Below are 20,222 nucleotides of genomic sequence, written 5' to 3'. Positions count from 1 at the left end.
AAATTTCTCATGAAAGATGAACTCCTACGGTCATAGAAAAAACATTTAGACGGCATTGACATCTGAAATTGCCGCAGCTTTGGTAGAGCTTTCACTTTCTTGTAACGTCCGCAAATTTCGCAGAATTAGTGCACAAGTCCAGTTTATTTTTCAGTCTATATCGTACAGGCTGCTTTGAACTTCAAATCCTTTCAAGCACGGAGGTCGCGAGTAACTGTGCCCATCCAAAAGCGTAGCTTGTCTCGGCGTTATTATTGGTTAGTCGCTCGGTGGCCACTGCAGCGCAAACGCATGTACGGTCATAGCGCCGGCGCCCGCGCATCCGCGAAAGCGTTCACGTAAACGCGTACTCTTTACCGGTCTTTACTTTTTATTAAATTAATGTATCGCTATAATTTTTTTGTCAGGACATGATGGTTTCCCGAACGTATTTATTTTTTATTGGAATCATTTTTAAAATTAATTTTGTGTGTCCTATCGCTGAAATTGATGAAAACGAAGGTGAGAGTAATACCCATAAGTAACCGTTATGTATTTTGTACTCATAAAAATATTATTATGATTAAGTAATTAAAAATACAAGTCTGTATAGAAGCAGAAAATAATATAATAAACACAAATCACCCTTAAAAATTGTAAAGCTTTTGCATAAGTCTCAAAGTTAATATTAATAAAAACTTTTTAATTTTAATACAATCAATTATCAGTATGTATTTGTATTTATGTATCTTTGTTATTGCTAATTATTTATTTAGGTACGGTTGTAGGTAAATATACATTATTATATAGTGTTGTTTTATGCACATAATAAATTAATACGAATTTGTAACTATTTCCTTTGCTAGGTAGGTAGGTAAACAGAAATTAGTAGAGCAATTCTTAAACAATTGAACAAGCATTCAGTTGGTAAAGCTAAGCACTTAGCTGCTGAAGGAAATATGAAAATAACGAATTGATGTTTATTCTGTTGAGTTCTTTAATAGTAATAAATAAATAAATACCTATGTAGGTATAAATCAATACAAGATTTTTGCGTAACATTACCCTGCACTAGGATGTTTTCGTCATCACAATTGAATATAATAAAAATATAATATAAAAAATTAAAATATTCATTATCGATGAAGATTACTAATTAGGTAACCTACGTAGATCTAGGCATGAAGTATGGATATTTTATGCCAGATGATGAGCAACACAACATAAAGTTACAATTACATTTTATATGAACGTGCGTGTCGTCCATGCGGCCATTGTATGCTCTGGATAGCAGCCTGATGCCAATGGACCAATTTGGATTAGAATTTAATCAGAAAACTCACTCGTTCGTTTCAAGCGTTTGTTCAAGTATTCAAGTAGATATTTATTGCACCCATAATGTACACAGGTGTTAGAAAATATTTACTGTATTTAGTCACAATTATGGACACTGTCGGGCACAGCAAAATAGTAGTAGTTAGTATTAATTTAATATCGTTTTAAAATTAATTAAATAAGCATTTGGTTTGTTTAATAAGCGTTTATTCTGTTTTTATTTTTTTATATAAATATTCAATCTTTTGGTCATTCCCGAAGTTGCCTTTAGAAGTCGTCGTTGCTAAGCTGACATAAATATAATGGATTACGAAGGCTGTAGATATATGTCATACAGTTTACATGTGAAGCATTAGGAATATTTATTATTACTTAACAATAAAAAAAAATAGGAAAGTTTACAGACTGATTACATTTTAGAAAAAAAAAACAATTAAAGCATATTGCTATTTGCTAATAACAAGCCTCCACGCATAATAAACTAATACAAACATAATTATTTTTAATACTCAGTATTACCGTGGTAATCTTACAGTGACATTTTATATAACAAATAAATAGAATCAAGTGGTTTGTCTGAAGGAATTTGTTGCCTAGAACTTACTGTGCTTGTACTTGTGCAAAAAAGGATGTACATCCACATCACACAGTATGTTGTTTAAGGTTCTACCCGCCCTCAATATTATATTACGTCTGTACTTTGTCATTGGAAAAACCTTCCTTATTGTAACCTGTGTTATTAGGTTGTATCTTCATGTACCTAATTCCCAAAGGCTTGTTTACAAGCTCTTTAACAAATAGGTACACGAACAAAGAAATAAAAAAATACGATCGAAAAGTAGATTGTTAAGGAAAACACTCCGTTTTCTAGTTCACAACAGAGAACAATATTGTTCAAAAAATTTAATTTGCGTGTCCGGCACAACCTACTTTTAATTTGCATTCTCATTTTATCACACTCCATTCAGGCAATTTGAATAGAAATATACCAAGTACCGTACATACCACGGTCGCGGTGTAGTGTATTAAAAACACTAAGTAGGTACGATGCGATGTTCTGATTGGCTAGTATTTTTCTATAGGAACACTAAACTGGGTCTATCATTCTTACACTCTTTATTGTCATCAAAAATAACAACTTTTTGAATTTCTCATTAAAAATTAAATAAACAGCAATTTCGATGTTCTATATTCCAGTCTTCCTTAATTATATCCATAGTTGCCATTCACACTCTGCAATATTCAGTTAAAATATTCATCATTTAAGTAAAACTTTGATAGTGACTCACTTGAATTACTTAATTTCAATATAAAAAATGAGGTAATTACCACTTTTGCCGCAGCTTAAAGATCGTAATCCGCATTCGTGGACACAAGGCACTAGATTCTAGATTTCTATAAATAGATGATCGAAGCAGCCAATATGAAAAAATTGCTTTCCAACCTAAATAATAGCCCAGATTAATTTGTTTCTGCGATACAAGAATAAGATAATGCGATTAACCGCCTCTTACACTGAGATACTATTGAACTGCTGATGATATCAGAATCTCTACATTCTCTACCTACATGTTGATTGTAATACTCGTTGTGAAATAGTTACAACTTAAAATCTAAAATACCTATTCGATAAAATAAAACCTTTGATGCTGAAAATATGAAGCCATTATTAAATGAGATTCATAACACAGTTTTGTATTATTTGGTACCGCTAGTTGCGAGAATTAACATCTCATTGAAATACACCACAACACCCGTCGCGGTAATAAAATAAAAAAGTTCAATAATGGCGCAGCTCCTTGTCGACTTATGAGACTATTATACCATCTGTCGCACGCGCAACTTTACGCAACATTGCAGCACTGCATGCATTGCTCTGATACAGCTACAACGATCCTCACTTACCGCAAACTATCGACGTTTCACACTTTTCCCACATTATTGCTGCAATAACCTTAACGGCACTCATGTAATTCACGTCAGCCGCGAAGATGAACGTGTGATAACCCTCCGTCGATATTCTTTGTGAAGCGAACGAACGAGACTGCATAACTATAGGCTATACCAACCAGGGCTAGAAAGTAAAGGGTTTGTGGTAACGGTACAGTAACATCCTACATAATTACCATGTAACCGTATCCAAGTGTGCTGGGGCTGGGACATATTCAAACCTGCCAGGAAACGTTCGTCTAATGTTATCTATGTCACAGATCGCAGCCACGCCGGGAAGGCGGCCCATCTGCACAGCTTATCTCACCATCGCCGAGATTGCTTCGGCCAAATTAACTGCACAACAGAACAATTGGTATCACCACTATATTCCAGTACACGTCTATTTCTGATTACGCCTCCGTAATCGGCAATCTACGTCTACATTATTTCCATTGTTTACATGACATGGACCAATTCGATTGATAAGTATAGGTAGTTACCAAAATCTCCGGCGATGGTATCTAGGCCGTGGACAATGACAGATGGCTCGTAACGAATTGTATTCTTCTATTTTCTGATTGTTAGGCAGGTACGATATGGAAAAGAAAGATGCCAACAGAGCTAGCACGCCTGCGCGTTACACCGCACCGGGCCGTTTAGGTCCGTTTTAGATTGATGTTTGAGCATGAATTTCAATTTAAAACCCACCTAGATTTGAAGAAGGTATAGTGTCAGTATAATATCTGCTAGTTTTACCTATCGGTATTGACGGTACAATAATGTAATACAATGAGCTTTTGACGACTATAATAAAATGGTTGACGATAACAAGAGACAATCGCCGTAGGCTGACCGCGTTCAGCCAAATCACAGATACCGTCAGGTCGGGCCCTGCTAATGCTCGTTCCTGGCTAACTTGCATTATGATGGATTACCCGTGGCCGGTGCAAACTACAGCAAAAACAATGCACCAACTGCACAAATGTTTCTTCTGTTTTTGGATGGTAGGTACACTGGTTCTGCTCCTTTTGCTTATACATACAACTAGGTATGAGGTAGCCTATGGTATGGTATGGTATGGTATGAAGTAGCCAGCAGATAAACATATATTTTCTGGTATGTGCCAAAAATGGAAATAATTACCAACTTCTGTATTGTTATTTTAACTGATATTTTTTAATCAATACCTACATTTACAGCAAAACGTTAGTTATGGTTATGGCCTCCTCCCACATATTACTGTTTATTTCGTGTTCTATAAAAGTTTACCGGTACGATATAGCGTTGCCACAACGGCCACAAACCATTTATTTGATACATTCAATCGCGGAAACATCGAAGATGTTCATCTGAAATTTTGCTAGAGCAATTTTTGCCGGTCAATCAATTTTGGCGTGTCGATATGGTATGGTAACGCTACACGTAATTGTGTTGGGTGGGCAGACGCGGTTCCATAGTGTGCATGTCATTACATCGGCCGAACATTTCGCGGTCGGCATTAACATGCAATAACGGTAGCGTGAGACTCGCGAACTCGCAGTGACAACCCCGACCCACCCGGTATGATTTTATTCTTGTAACTTCACCGCCACACTCGAGAAAGACCTCGGTCCAAACAATGTTAGACCTCTACCAAGTCTTTTTTAATAGCAAACGAGCAGACGGATCACACGAAGGTAAGCAACCGCCGCTGTCTGTTGACACCCAAGACACCTGAGGCGTTATAAGTGTGTTGCCGGCCTTTTTGCGGTTAAGAATTTTAGGGTTATTGGGGAATCGCCGATTGGGAAGAATGGGGAGAGGTACCCTCTTGCCTCCGGTAACCTCACACACTTAACAAAACACAACGCAAGCGTTCACGTCGGTTTTCGTCGAGGCTTTGGTATTACTCCGATCAAGCCGGCCACACTTAAAGTATGATACATGAGTAAAATGTCGCGCCGAAAAGCACGATTGTTTTGCTCATGTTTTGTGACAGTGACCCGCTAAAGGGGCCAAGTGTGAAACTGCTTTCACTGGACGTGTTTGACAGCACGTCACGCTAATTAGCTGATAATTTCATTTTAGATCTGGTGATAACATCTGTCGTAATATTAAAATGAGTAGTGCCTGTTCCTCGAATGTGCTAAGTCATTCAATGGTTTACTATCCAGTTAACATGAGTGTACTAACACGGCTACTTATCGTAATATGTTTTTGATTTCTCGCGAGAACTGAATGTCGCGAAACTCGGTCATATTATTTGTGTGTCTGGCAAATGTTAGGTGCAAAAATATTTTCTAAAAAAAGTACTCAAGTGGCCTGATAAACTGATAGCGTACCGCAGTATAAAATAAAAACCGGGTATTTTGTAAAGTGCATCGAAGGACTTTACCAAATTGCATTCGCCGCGCTCTAGCGCCACAAAGTTATTCAATTTTAATCGGAACTCGAAATCGTGCGCGACACTATCTGTTTTCCTGGAGCCAATGCCCTAGGCACCCACGTTTTTATTACGCTTACTTTACACATAATTAAATTATTAACTCAGTACATAGCATTATTATTAAACAGTTAAACAGCAAACTTTTTATAATTAATTACACAAGTAACGATCCGGTGATATGGTAATAAAATTAAATGGAATACGAAAACTAATAATAGATAATGATAGCCTACAGTTTGCTATCAATAGAGCCTAGTCATTAGCGGACACAGAATGGGGAACATAATACCACTATACCACGGCCGTCCGTCGGATAAAGTTCCCAGCTAAAGTGAACTATCGCCGAGGGCTGTTTCTTAGAACGCTACGACAACATAGAAAATATTTTCTGGTTCGCTAACACAATTACTGGTTTCCTTAATCTTTAAGGTACACTTTATTTACGATCCTTTAATCAAAAAGAAGAGTTTAAATGTCTATTTTTAACCATTTAGATTAGCGAGGTTATTTACTGTCGATAAGTTAGGTTACCCATTTCTACAAAATATCTTTAGAAGAAATCTTACTTAGTCCGTGCATTTTATTAGTCAAAGAGTCCTACGTGTTTGTTAAACCATCAATTGCCTTCCGCGGCCACTTTCCTTCACCTTAATATCAACACCCATATTTGTCAGTCTACCACGTTTAATATTTACAAATTATTCCTCTTTGTCAAGGCGTGGACTACCGATTCGCAACCGGTAACGGAGCTTTAACCTTATTAAAGTTTACCATTTTCGATTAGGTGGGCACCCTACCCACTTAAATTGCCTTAAGCAGACGGTGAATCAACAACTTGATCCTATTAATTAGATATTCTATAAAAACTTCAGATTGCATTTTATTTAATAGCTAGCATGGTTAAAGAACGGAACCGTTACTATTGTGGCTCACCAATACCGCAGGGATCTAAGTACCGATAGCTTCTCAAAATAGTTATTCCAATTTATCGAATTTTTCAACTTTATAATTTAGTAACTGCCGCACTCAGAGGCATTTAATGATTACTTAAACTGTTCCTTAGTAACGATTTTGTACTGAAAACAATTGCTAAGGACTGGATTAAGTAACCATTAAATGACTCTGAGTACGGCGGTGAGAAACTTGGAAATTGATTAAAAGGTATTAACAGCTTGGGCTATCTTATTGTGCTATTGTCTATATTATTATGTTCAGTATCTTAGTGGTTGTCTACAAGTTTCTCGAATAGGTTCTTTGTTCTGTACAACCATAAACGGTTATTCGTTTTATTGGCGATCGGAATGGCCGCTACGCCACTAGGTATTTTATGATGGCGCCCGCTTAATATATTACCTACATACCAAAGCAATGTGCGAATCCATCGTAGGTGATCCTTCTATTTAATAACATTGATTTAATGATTTAACAACTTTGTACGATTAATCGATAAACCGCGCTGCATTCGATTAATTGGTCGCGTTTCAGATTTGATGGACTTTGGATGGATGCACTTTGGGCTCGTGGTTTGGTATCAATTCCTTTCCCACTTTGGGACCGTGGTTTGGGAATTGATCCCAAACCATGAGCCTAAAGTGCATCCTTGCTTCCACCCTACAAGGTAGGTATGAACGTGATGGTGAACTATGAGATATAAAACTAAGTTCTTACTCAACAATGCAAGCTACCGGTTCTGGTACTAAGTTCCCAATTTAATCAAATTCCATGGCGCGAATATAATATCCCATCAAAAACATCCTGTAAAAAACCCAAGTCTCGCAGCTCAGTCTTTCTACCGTCAAAAGTTGTGAGATCCATGTAATACCAAGTCGGTTAATCTATTTAGTGTCTACTTGAAGGACCTTCTGTCTTAAGTTATTACATAAGTTATTATCATGCCAATATTAAAAATATTTAACGTTTTAAACAAATAGATCGACTTGGACATCGCTTGATTTGATTATTAGTATGTATCACACTACACAGCACGACGGGCCAGCGACCAACAGGAACGAGAGTTTCAATCGCGTGAGGCGCGAGAGACTAAAGAATCTAATATAATATTGTAATATTCATTTTGTTTTCATGCATTTCCCCATATAAATATATGGGATTACAAAGTTATTTATGCAGTTGGTGTATTTGGAAAACTGGACCGAAATTACAAAATATTTAAGTTTTCCCATGATTAAGACACTAAACTCTATATGTATTCCAAATATGAAGCTTCTAAGTCTGCTGGAAGTGCCTTGGACTTTTGATGATTGGTGAGTCAGTGAGTGACAAAATTTAGAAACTTTAACAAGTTGTCATTCTTAAACTACTGGTTCAAATTGACTGAAATTTTAAATATTCCGTGTTTATACAATGCCGGATTAGTTACTGAAGATTCAGGTTTCTTGCTTTATCCACAACCGAATTATAGGGGGTCGAAAAAGGCCCGAATTGCTTCGAGAAAAGGATGGTACGGCCGTGCCGCTTTTTTTTTGCTCGACTTGGCGGGGGCACTGCCGTGCCCCCAGATGCAAGTTGTTTGTGCAGTTACATTGTTCCTTCACACGCTCGTTTCTAACACATTCACCATTTTCTATCGATTAATCCCTACTCAACCAATAACTTCTATAAGTACTTAATCACTAGAAGATGAGGTAAGTAATTACAATCTGATGTGGTCTAATCTTACTTCCACTAAGGTGAAACGTACGTGACATCTCTCATCCAAGCAACCATCTAAGATAATATATTATTTCAATCCATTAAGGTCACTTCAATTAGGAGAAAAACAGCTTAGGTATGCCACCTATCACATTATTATTTTGTCCATCTCGTAAGTCCTAAGTATCTGTTTTTAGGACTTGATACAGGGACAGTATAAGACAGCACGGCACGTCCTAGAATACAATTAAACAAGCAATGTATGCGTCGTCACGTTTGTCTTGTAAGTAGACTATCGGTATGTTACGCAGGGTCAGGAAAGGGCACGAATCTCAGCGGTCGCATTCAGTAATTGTGCAAACATAACGGGCACTGCAGCTCAAATGCCAACTGTCAAGTGCTGACCCCTCGCTAGACTATACAACGTTCAACGAATAAAAACATTTATGCATCGTGTAAGTGGACCCAAAACATTTCATCTGATAACGTTAGAGCTGCCGCTGCCCGCCATTACAACTATTTTTCCAAGCATTTCAGTCATTTCACGCCTCTTCTCGCTCTAACGCACATACAATTAAACAATAACAAAAACTTCACTCAGAATAAACAAGTAATTAGTCGGTCTTAAGTAAAAATAAAATGCACCACGCTACGCCACTTACGTCTGACCAATTTTCTAAGACAACGACTTTATAAAAGACATCGTCACCTCAATTCCTGTACATTTATGTAGCGTAAGAATTATAATTAAACGAAATAAAACTGTGAGATTGCTGACTGTGAAAAAGATGAATACAAATTACAAGAAAGCATTCAATGCAGTTACAGTTAGATAATTGGCATTCCATTTTTTTTCTTTACGTGTGTTTCCACTTGATCTGCTCTCAATTTCGTTAAACACCATTGTGACAAAGTTTGTTACTTGTAATGTCTGTTTTGTCCAAAAGTACCATGCACTATTTTGTTCTGTTCACGCGTCACCGCTAGTGGGTCACTTTTAATTGAATTCGGTAAAAACGGTCATTATACACGCACGCTCAACAATAGAATATAGGTTTACATCGTTTCACCGTCTTTGAAGGGTCTTGAGATACTCTTTGTACATGTTAATGTTGGAAAAACAAGCATCCAGCCAGATAATTATGTTCTATACTTAATATTATAAAGTAATTTCGTAAGCTAAGTAATATAAAGAAATTGCTGCGAATCACAAATTTTACACTTATGCAAGAACTTGTTGGACAGAGGAACGCAACGGAGTAATGCCTGAGATCCTTCAGATAGCTGGTATATTTACTGGCTACTTAAATAACGCCCGACGGCGGCTGGAATCTCGGTGGACGCACAGGGTACCCAGGTACAACATTGTCATCAAGATAATTTGTTTTCTACCTAGACCGTGATTTATATCCAAGTACCTATTCTCAGTAGTTAATTTATATCCAGCGAATGGCCATAAAATACCGATAGAATTTATCCATGGTAACACAAAAAATATGGGTCTTTCTTGAACCCTAAACGGTGGCAGTTGAATGGGTCGGTAGTCGCTATTCTTGTCGTTGCATCGCGATCGCGGACCAAAAACAATTGGATCTTGGAATTCTTGAACGTGCGCGCAACGATGCATATCATTGACCAGGGTGTAGTTTTATTGCTTTTGTATGCATTACAGACGTAATAGTTCACAATGAGGCGAATTAACGAACATTTATACAGTGCAGTTACTCCATTATGTAGAGCACCTCCGCGGAAACAATTTCAGTTATTTAGTTCATGACATTTGATATAAATAAGACTTAGGGAAGATGACTGCTAGATTAAGGTGCCCAATTAAAGCAATTTTCTGCTTTTGTTTGAGTTTGGTTGTTTAACTAGCGTGTGACAGATCTGCACGCGTACTTCTACCTATGCTTATTTATTTAAACGTAACGGCCTACCTTTCTGATAATGAAGCTTACATGCAGACGTGAAAAATTCAACATCCAATAAGTCAAAATAAAATGCTCATGGTTTTGTAAAATTCCATTTGTTCCGATGTGTATTCACGTCTGTGCTAGCGGTGCCGCATTGACACCATGAAATCAGATGGCCCCATAAAGCGCGGCAGGAAGAGCATCACGCGTGAAACGCGTATTGTTTGGATAGTGCCGTTTCGCGCCACTCGCTCATCACAATGACTCGCTGAGCTACGAATTCATCAACATAATATAACCATTCAATGTTGTATTCAGGTATCTAGATTTTTCTGAAAGTGATAACTGCTAAGAGTAGGGTTAGCGGAAATTGCAAATACTGGAGTAGAAGCGTAATTAATTTCATTGTGATTACAGATATCGTTCAAGACATTACATCAAAACATTATGTAAACAGACATGCATTTCCTATATCGAGAGGCGTGTAAATACCGTCTGTATGATGATACTCCGGCTTCATTCGCTCATTCTACTTGACACATGAGACTTGATAAAAAGTCGCAAAGCGTTATGCATTGAATAGACGCCGCAAAAAATGCGCTGATGATTACAACCGCTTTCGGAAGAAAGCTGAGACGTTTCGCTAATTACTAGCATAACAGCATTTTTACTTTCGATTCTTCACACTTACTACTTATAGATTACAGCATAAAGTTTTAGTATTATTGCTCAGCGTTGGGTTTACTGTTTTACCCACAACTTTTATGGGCACCTAATGATATTTATTTTGGATATCTCTTGTTTATGTGTATAGATAGGGAGTAATAAAGATAAAACAACGTTATTCTCAGGTAAACGAGTATTAGTTTGTAGGCAGGTATGTGCTATACCAGTCGACAGGCACAATGGTCGTTCTGGTCCAGTCGTCGGGTCATGCCTGCCGCCTGCGCATCCGTCATACCATCAAATCTGTGCCATTATGCTCACAGCCACCACATAACATTATTTATATAATGATGTAGGTATCACGACACGCAAATTTTATGTAATGGAAGCAATTATGGTGCGTAGCATTGTAACGTAGAGAAAATTCAACAATGTCTTTGTCCAAAACACTAAACTTACTCCAATTATCTCCGTAATTCATATACAAATGGAATTCAAAATTATTAAAATTTCAGATTAAATTATTGCAATTAGCCCTGTCGTTGCGAAATCTCATTTGGGTAGGATTTTTATATAGGTACCTATGTCATATTTAGCAACGAATATATATTTTTAAACACACGAAAATCAGATTACCGACGATTTGAATATAATGTTGTTGGTACCGGTAGCGAGCGCTTCCTCTCAATGCGTCGCGAGGCCGCATCCGTTTTCAAATGTCGGGCGCACTGCGCACAGGCTGCCACGGTAAAAATGTTAATGTTATTGCAATTCCATTTCGAGGCCTGAACAATTTCTGGTTTTGTTCAATCGAGGACGATGGCACGTTTATTTATTTAAAATTATATTTTAATATGTAATTTCCAGAACTAAGTACTAGCGAGCGACCCGCTTCCAAAGCTGTTGTAGATGCTTACGATAATGTTAATGTTAAATCTGCAAATAAGTAGGTAGGCTGTATGAATAAGATGTTATAATTTTGGCTTTTTATGACTTGGAAACTGGAGCACTACAATATATCCTTTTTAGAGTGGCCTGATTACCCCTTTTTGTGAAGTCGTTTAAGAATACCTAAACAAAAAATGAGGTTGTATAGAAATCAAGACGCCAAAACATGTTTTAATTTGTGTGATAATAAGTTTTTATAAAAAAAGATCATTGACCATCTCTTACAAAGTCGTAGATTAGCGAAGAAAGTGTAAGATCGAATGATAAACGGCTGATAGTATTAAAAAGTTAATTAACAAAATAAACACAATTATTCTCGACTGGTCGCGAGTCTAATTAGGCATCCGTAACAACTTAATGATAGCGGTTTTTCGCCAGCCAACAAGCGTTGTTAGAATTCCTATGAGTCATACCTATATTGCTGAATTGAATTAGAATAAATGGAGTACAATATTGTAAAGTAAAATACTACGTGATTGTAGGCGTCGTAGCATGATTTTATGGACCAGGAAGGGTAGGTCCTTGTATGGGACAAGCTTATAAGGGATAGGTGGAGCAAATAACCTTTTCTTGGATATTTATGTTTATGGTGTCCAGTGTCCAGTGCTGTATTTATATTTTACGCACTTATTGAGCAATGTTTTGTATGAAGCTAATGGTAAATGCGTTGAATGACGTTGACGAAGATATTTCAATTATCTACCAGATATTTTAAAAATCCAACTGAATTTGTGTTCTGTTCTATAACTATTAATTTAATTTTACAATGGCAAACCCCTTAGTATGTACCACACTATCTATGCGTCCTATATCTTACAAAGTTGTAAATCTCAAGAGGATTGCATCTATATCGATCCTTGATCGGAGACATATTGGAAGGCTTGCGTGAACCGTTTCAACTTATATTTAGGAATCTAGTTACCTAGATACACTCAAAACACACTATCCAGGTTACGGTGTGCTTTACAAAGCCATTATAACACAGACCCATACTTTATCTACACGATAAACTTGTTCCTGCGTTGATTAATAGTTCTTCCATCAAAACCATTTGATGAAAACATTAAACACTTTTTTTTAATACAAAGTTTAAAATTAACTGTTGAGCCAAGAGCCATAAAAATGCAAAATTGATTTTAGTTTTAAATAAAGCCAAGTGTCGAACTGTATTGACCTTAAATATGGTTTTTGTAAGTAAAATTTTGTTAGTTTGTTCCTAATGTATGTCGCTGATCTGTTAAACGACTGGATCGATGTTGATGTTTTTTGCTTGTTGTGAGATTACAGCCGGTGGCGAATTTAGTCAGGACGATGGTTATATTTATTTTGTACATCCATATAAAGTCTGGCTTTTTAAATTACTGGCTATATCTACCTAGATTTCTTAGATATTGTTTAATCAAACATCATAAGTGGACCTGCGTGGTTTCCTTCAAGTAGAAATTATTTACTTAGTTACTAGTGACTACTTACTCTTTCACTAGGTGACGCCGAGTGAACTAATTCCATATATTATGTATGATGCGATACACACGCCCGTCGCCCGGGGCCTGAATATGATTGAGGTAATGTGAGATATCTCGCGGTCCACGCACTGGTTCCAAACGACCACGACTTGTAAAACGAGCGCTAGGGAGATCCATTACATCGATGATACTATAATTATTGGAAGCAACAACGGCTCAGTGAGCAAGTCATTGGGTTAATGGCACGCTCGGATCGCTGCATTGCTGTTGCATCCGAGCGTAACGTTAACACCCCTATATTTGTTATCAGAATCTAGATTTTTTGCGGTTTGCAGAAGTACTACATCTGATTGGAGAGCCGGACTTTCGCGACGTCAGACTGCGGTGGGAGTACGGAAAGCCCGATGAGGAGGACCGGCCGAAAGTGTTGGCATTCCAAGTGCATTACTGCGAATTACAAGCATGGGGGCAGTACAGATGCAGAACAAAGGTAATACACCTACTTTCCATTGAGATTACAAAAAAATGGCATACGCGTTTAAAATAAAAGCTGCTTGCTTTACAATGGTATATGTTAGCAATGAGTTGGCACTCCAAAACGGGAGATAATGGGCCGGAGTTTGCGCGTCGAGCGTGACTGCGGCGTGACTATGACAAGGAACATGCCCGCCAGTCATTACTGTATTTACGTGTTAATATAGCACCGCCGCCGATGTTTGTAGCCTTTCTCTTTTATTGAATCAGATTATATTTAAATGTTGACATTATGGGCTATTCTACTGCTAAGCTCCAATAAACTATATTACGGGTAACTTTAGCCAAGGGTACCATAAACATGCCAATCCAAACGGTTTGTTATTAGTATCGTTTATCTTTAGTTTTTAATATTGTCTTTAAGGTAATTGATACAATGGAAGAAGAAAAGACTACGAAACCATCTACGAGCACGACAGAAGCGACGGCCACTACAAGTCAGCCGCTCGGTGCAAGGCGCGGGCGCATGTACAGCACACGCATAGTCGGCTTGCGGATGGCGACCACATACTCCTTCGAAGTCCGACCAGTCCATCGAGATGGGCGAGATTTGGCTGACCCAGAATCTATTAGCTCGAAAATTATAATTGTTCCTACGAAAGGATGTAAGGAAGCGTTTTACTTATTTATGTATAACAGACTTATTCTTAATTCCATCATTTAATTAATTGAAGAATAACTTAGATATATATTGTGGACTAAAAGATACGACAGATAAGATGCTAAAAGATATTCCTTTTACAGTTTCAGCTCGAGCCACCCAATGTTTGCCACACGCGAGTGAAGTTGAGGTCTCTACGGGTCCCTTTTTCGGAGGACGTATCGCTGTAGAAGCAGCAGACGGCGGTCCTGAGAGATGCTCCATTCAAGGCAATCCGAACAGTGCACAGGATGCGTACATATTGAGGATACACCACGACGAGTGTGGTTCAGAAGTAAATGACACCACTGTCGCCACCTACGTCATCGTGCAAGAAAACTTACCTATACTTACGCACAGCACAAGACGGTAACATAGGAACATATTTTCAAGTATACTTTCTAGGAAAATCAAAACGATTTGGTAGTTAACCTTGAACCTGCGTTTCAGATTCTTAGTCCTCTGCACTTATAAACCCGAGACTTTAACAGTTCGAGCTGGAATCAACTTGCCTAAATCTAACCCTGGAGATGTGCTCCATCACCACAAATCTTCGAGTGGATCCGTCGAACCATACGAAAACCAAGACATGGACTACAATGAACTGCAACCAGCCAGGCTTGAAGCGAGAAAGGAGGAATCGGAACAAAGTACGTAATAAACGGTTCTTTATTTAAAATTGGTTCAGTTATGATGGATGGTCGACCTCTTTACATTAATTTATTATTCCAGGTGCGTTCGGTGAGGTCAGTCTGGTGATGTTTTTAGTAGTGGCTGCGTTTGGCGGCATCGCTCTATTAATATGGAAGGTGGTACCGCAAGCTGACAGAGACAACATATCCATCGCCACCGTCTCGTCTCTAGCACGAAGCGGGGTCTTCAGCAGGCGAAATAGAGACCGATTTTCAGACCAAAGCTCAGTATATTCCATTTCGTTATCGGAAAAAGATGAAGGAACTCCTAAAAAACCTAATGAAGGCGACAACACGTCTGAAGCGTGAATATTTTAAAGTACTATTGTGATTGATCTAATTTTATTATTAGTTTTAAGTGCACGTTCTGTTTGGTACGCGGTTCGTACGGCAAATTAGACTGTTTATTTAATAGAACCAAAACTGTTTATTTAATAGAATAGCTGATGTTCAAAAACTATTCAGACACTAGGCAACCCGCGATCAACTCATTTTGAGACCGATAACTGGTTTCCAAAGATGCGTAACTATAAAGAAAATGACATTAAACATGAAAGATTTTAAAATAAAAGTAGGTACTCGTATATTGGCACATTTTAAATTCGTGGCCAGTATTTGCTTTGCACTAGAATCACTAACATGAATGCTATGATTGCCATAGATATATCGACTATTTAAGAAATTCAAGACTTGTGTGAAGTGAGCATACGAAACTACACAACTTAAAATGAATTTGGGTATCTACATACCTATTTGCGTTTAATAATTTTTTATTGGCAATAAAAGTATGTAGTTAAACAAAACTACTTGTTCTTTCGTATGTTCGTTTGCATTGAATTTAGTTTTAAGTTAATACAAATAGAAAAACGAGTGTGAATAAAACAAATATTGTGAGACTTACTGTATTTTATTTGAATACGTCTCGTGGTTCGTCTAGTATAAATATTTGCTTTTCCATCTTTAGTTCAGGAAATAGGAATTGTCTGACGACATCATTTAGTTCCTCTAGAGCTATCTGTGCGTGGAGTCGAACTGTTTTGTCTTCATTTTCATCTCCATATAGAGTTTTCAAAGTCCTATATATTGGTAGCAGTTGTTCCTTTAGTTGTAACAAAGTCTCTTTGCCCAAACCTTTGATGAGACTGGCAATAACCATCACTGCTGCCCTCCGACACTCGATAGCCTTGTCAGTTTGTATTATACTCCAAATACAATAAAGTACCTTGAACGAAATAACATAATGGGTAAATACGAAATAATGTACAACAAACCATAGTATAATTATATAAGTAGGTATATATATGTATGTATGTATGTATACATATACCTACTGAATGATATAGGTACGATTATGATACGAGGAAAATCACATCAACAGCTATAAGTGCCCACTGCTGAGCGAAGGTCTCTCCTCACACAGAGGTCTTTTATTATTAATCACCACGCTTACTCATGGAGGGAAAATTGGCGATTTCAAATTTCATTAGAAATTATAAGTCCAGATTTCCACACTGTGTGAGGGAAATACATAGTTATGAGGACGTAATAGAGGTGAGTAAGGATCGCCCATCTAGCTTGCTCAAATATGGAGACCTATATTCATTTTCTAAGTGATTGTTTTTGTGTGGTGTCGCTCTTCGTTAACAAATTGCGTACCCAATACCGGAATATAAGATACTTACCTCATAAATAATGCTTCCTATCCTGTAGTGCAGTACTAATGCTATTTCTGCCAAGTTGGACAACGCTGAAGTCCTGATGAGAGGGTCTGCATCATTGACTGCACACAACATCGTGTTCAGTAGCATCGTTTTGTGAACTACTGCCATTTCACCTGTAACAATTATGAATAGTTTGAGAACTTAATCAAAACGTCTAGGGTTAGATGCCCGAGTCAGGTAGGTTTTAAATTGGAAATGAGCAAGAAGGTAATTCGGTCGAGCATTTAATTAAATGTCCAGCTCGTTTAAATCCGGAGCTGCGGAGTGCTTAGCGGGTTATCGAGACACCGGCTCGAAAAACAGCAGTAGGAATGGGGTGGTTTTTAGACAGTAAGAGAGAAGACATTGGAAAAAAGGTCGTTTAAATATTCATGGACGATAGGAGCTCGCCGACTTAGTCAGTATCTTTATGACAGCTTAGCTGATGGGGCAAAAATACTAGCGCCATCTCATGGGCGCAAAAACTAAAACCTTTTTTATTTCGTACCCTCATGTAAGAACTTTCACTTACCTAATCTCTTAGTAACTTTAACAATAACATCGCCAATTTTCATCCTCAACTCCGCATCCCTGTTTAGACTTTCATTGGTTTCAACACCCTCCTTAGCTGCCTGGTCTTGTAAGAACTCTTTAAAGAGTATTTGTAATACGTCCTCTGTACAGTGCGTGCAAAGTGCAGCAAGACCATTGACGGCAGAGAGGTATATGTAGGAATCTGAATCTTTTAATTGCTCCTAAAAAACCAGAATTAAACTTTGAATGGTTGCATGAGTGATGCCTTCGTCATAATTCTAAGTGAGAGCACAAACTTTGAAGGTGGGTCCAGTTTATGGCATTAGACTCATAACTGACAAAATTGCAGTCATTAAATACCCATGAGCTGATTCTTCTTATAATTGAAAATTTTATTTTTGACTATAGAGAAACTTTAACTGTCTAGAAAGATAAATTGGAAAAGTATTTACCTGAAATATACAAAATATATAATGTTTCTTAGAAATAGTTTCAGCATCCCCTGCATCAATAAGTCTTGTGAGTTCAATAATCCCATGAGCTCTTATAGGGAGCAGCTGATCAAATGTATCAGATATTGCTTTTTCACATGCAGAGTCCTTCTTCTGAGGACCCTCTAAAGATATCAATGACAAAGCCTCCTTACATAGAACACTATTCAAACTAGAATCATTCTCACTCATCTTTCTCAAAACTGGTACCAAGTTTCTAAACCTGGGATCAATATTTTCAGAGTTTGATAAAATAGTATTCAATAGTACTAGAGCTATTGTGACACATTCATTATCAGCATCAGCTTTCTGTTTCAAAATGAAATGTTCAATGAAATCAAACACAATCATTGGATCTGACTTCAGTGACGTTACTACTTTAGGTGAGGTGGATACTTCTGACAGTAGTTGTAGGATCACTGCATATTGCTCATCAATTTCATCAATCAATACAGGGTCATCATCCTCTGTCAGTAAGATATCCTTATTTCCTTTCTTCTGTCTTTTATCATTAAGTTCCAACAATATTCTTAAAGCTATCGTAAATATATTTGTAACAACAACATTATCTGCAACACTTTTAAATAAATCCATAAAATATATCACAGATTCTTCTTTAGAATAGTCTTCACAGGTTGACACAGATTTGATGGCAACACCAGCATCATACTCTTCAACAGTAAGTGCAGAGGAGCTCTGAACAACTTTACCAAATAAAAATATTTTAATCATATCATAAAGTTCATCTTTTCGTAACTTCTCTAGACTTTTAATGATAATATCTTTCAATTTTATTTTCATGTCATCATTCTTTGTACACTTACTTCCTATAGAATAAAGTACATACAAGTTTGGTTGCAGTAATTGCACTGGCCAGTCTAGCTTGGTAGTACAAACACAAGCATGTAGTACTTTAACTTTTTGTTCCACTTCTTGTGGGGACAGTATCATGGTACCAGGTAAACCACTTGTGGTTAAATAATTATAGTCAAAACTCTGGAATACTTCATTGGTTACTTTAACTACTGGTTCGGCCTGCGAGAACTTTTCATTTAAACTTAAAACACACGCCACAGCTGCGGCTAGGTAATGTGTGTTATTTACTGTCAATATTTCTTGTAGTTGACTACAAATGTTAGCAAGATAATCACTTTCTGTACCAGTCCCGTGTCTTGCAGCTATGATTCGACAAATCATGTCAATCTTCTTCCATTCAAACCCAGTGTCAATATCATAACTCTCTATGAAACATCGAATCAAGCTGAGCAAACCACCTGGTGATATTAGCCGTTGGCTCAGTTCCTTAGCTATGACTCTCTTAGCAAATGCTGGAGGAGAAGGATCTGATCCACTCTGGAGCACCAACAATTCCTTCATAAGTACAGGTTGAAAGCAATTGGAAACAAGATGATTATAAACATTTAAATACTTATTTTTATCTTCACTGAGCTTGTCATACATTTCTTGTGTCATCGTAAAGTTGCTGTAAGTTCCTGGTTTCTTAAATGGAGCAAATGATAACTGTATCAAGGATGCCAAGTAGTCAGAAAGGTGTAGAGTTATAATTATGGTTTTTAAGGCAGATACTGAGTAACTTCTGGTAAAAAAATCTGTGGATGCCACTAGCATCTCATATTTCTGTTCATCAGTCAAGGAAATCTTAGGAAGGACTGCTCCTGTGATGCATCTCTTAGATAATTTTATTCCCAGCCCTGGTATCAAACATGGTGAAATACCAAGTGATGTTACTAACTGAAAACATGTCCGCAGAAGCTTTTGGTTCTTGACACTTATAAGAATAGTTTCATCCTTCTTTAATTCACTTATAAGTTCATCTATGGCAGTGAATATCTCCTGTAGAAATGATTTCAAATTCATATAAGTTTCGTCTGATATTATTTGATTTTCATTTTCTGCAATATCTTTTAGGACTGTCACAAATTCACATTGACCCTCTGAAATCATAATTACGGTGTTATAATTCTGTGAAGAACAATAAAATAAATTAAAGGAATGTAAATAAACTAAATTGCAAGTACATACCTGTATGAGTAAGGTTCTCAATTGTTTTGAATATTAATTGAAGCTGCGACATATTTAAGTTCAGTTCCAACTTTCGGCTTTATAGATTTTTGGAATATTCATATATAGCAAAATAAATGCAAATAGCCAAACAAAATTAGAAGATACTATGAATAAACAAACATTTAACATTAATATTTCAATCGCTGACATTGACAAATTTGACAATGACATTGACATTCAGGACCTTTTAACTAGAGATGACAAAAATCGCCTAAATTATATGAATAAAA

At 37.2% G+C, this 20,222-nt stretch overlaps 2 protein-coding genes across 2 annotated transcripts; one reads left to right on the top strand and one right to left on the bottom strand.

Annotated features, from left to right (window-relative positions):
• The first annotated feature begins 64 nt into the window (after nucleotides 1-64).
• On the top strand, nucleotides 65-16,078 carry LOC118273000 (uncharacterized). Its single transcript, XM_035589726.2, has 6 exons — nucleotides 65-501; nucleotides 13,652-13,806; nucleotides 14,215-14,455; nucleotides 14,595-14,859; nucleotides 14,941-15,140; nucleotides 15,223-16,078. The coding sequence occupies exons 1-6, from the start codon at nucleotides 411-413 to the stop codon at nucleotides 15,489-15,491; spliced, it is 1,221 nt and encodes a 406-aa protein (XP_035445619.2). The 5' UTR covers nucleotides 65-410; the 3' UTR covers nucleotides 15,492-16,078.
• LOC118272998 (transport and Golgi organization protein 6 homolog) lies at nucleotides 16,071-20,146 on the bottom strand. The gene is made up of 5 exons (XM_035589725.2): nucleotides 19,951-20,146; nucleotides 17,869-19,862; nucleotides 17,415-17,637; nucleotides 16,865-17,016; nucleotides 16,071-16,404 (listed from the first exon to the last, which is right to left on the bottom strand). Exons 1-5 carry the CDS (start codon nucleotides 20,000-20,002, stop codon nucleotides 16,090-16,092), a joined length of 2,736 nt encoding a protein of 911 aa, XP_035445618.2. The 5' UTR covers nucleotides 20,003-20,146; the 3' UTR covers nucleotides 16,071-16,089.
• Nucleotides 20,147-20,222: the final 76 nt, after the last annotated feature.

This window comes from Spodoptera frugiperda, chromosome 1 (assembly GCF_023101765.2).
Source record: "Spodoptera frugiperda isolate SF20-4 chromosome 1, AGI-APGP_CSIRO_Sfru_2.0, whole genome shotgun sequence".
Taxonomy (NCBI): Eukaryota; Metazoa; Arthropoda; class Insecta; order Lepidoptera; family Noctuidae; genus Spodoptera; species Spodoptera frugiperda.
Note: the sequence above shows the minus strand (reverse complement) of the source record. Positions and strands in the feature narration are given on the sequence as shown.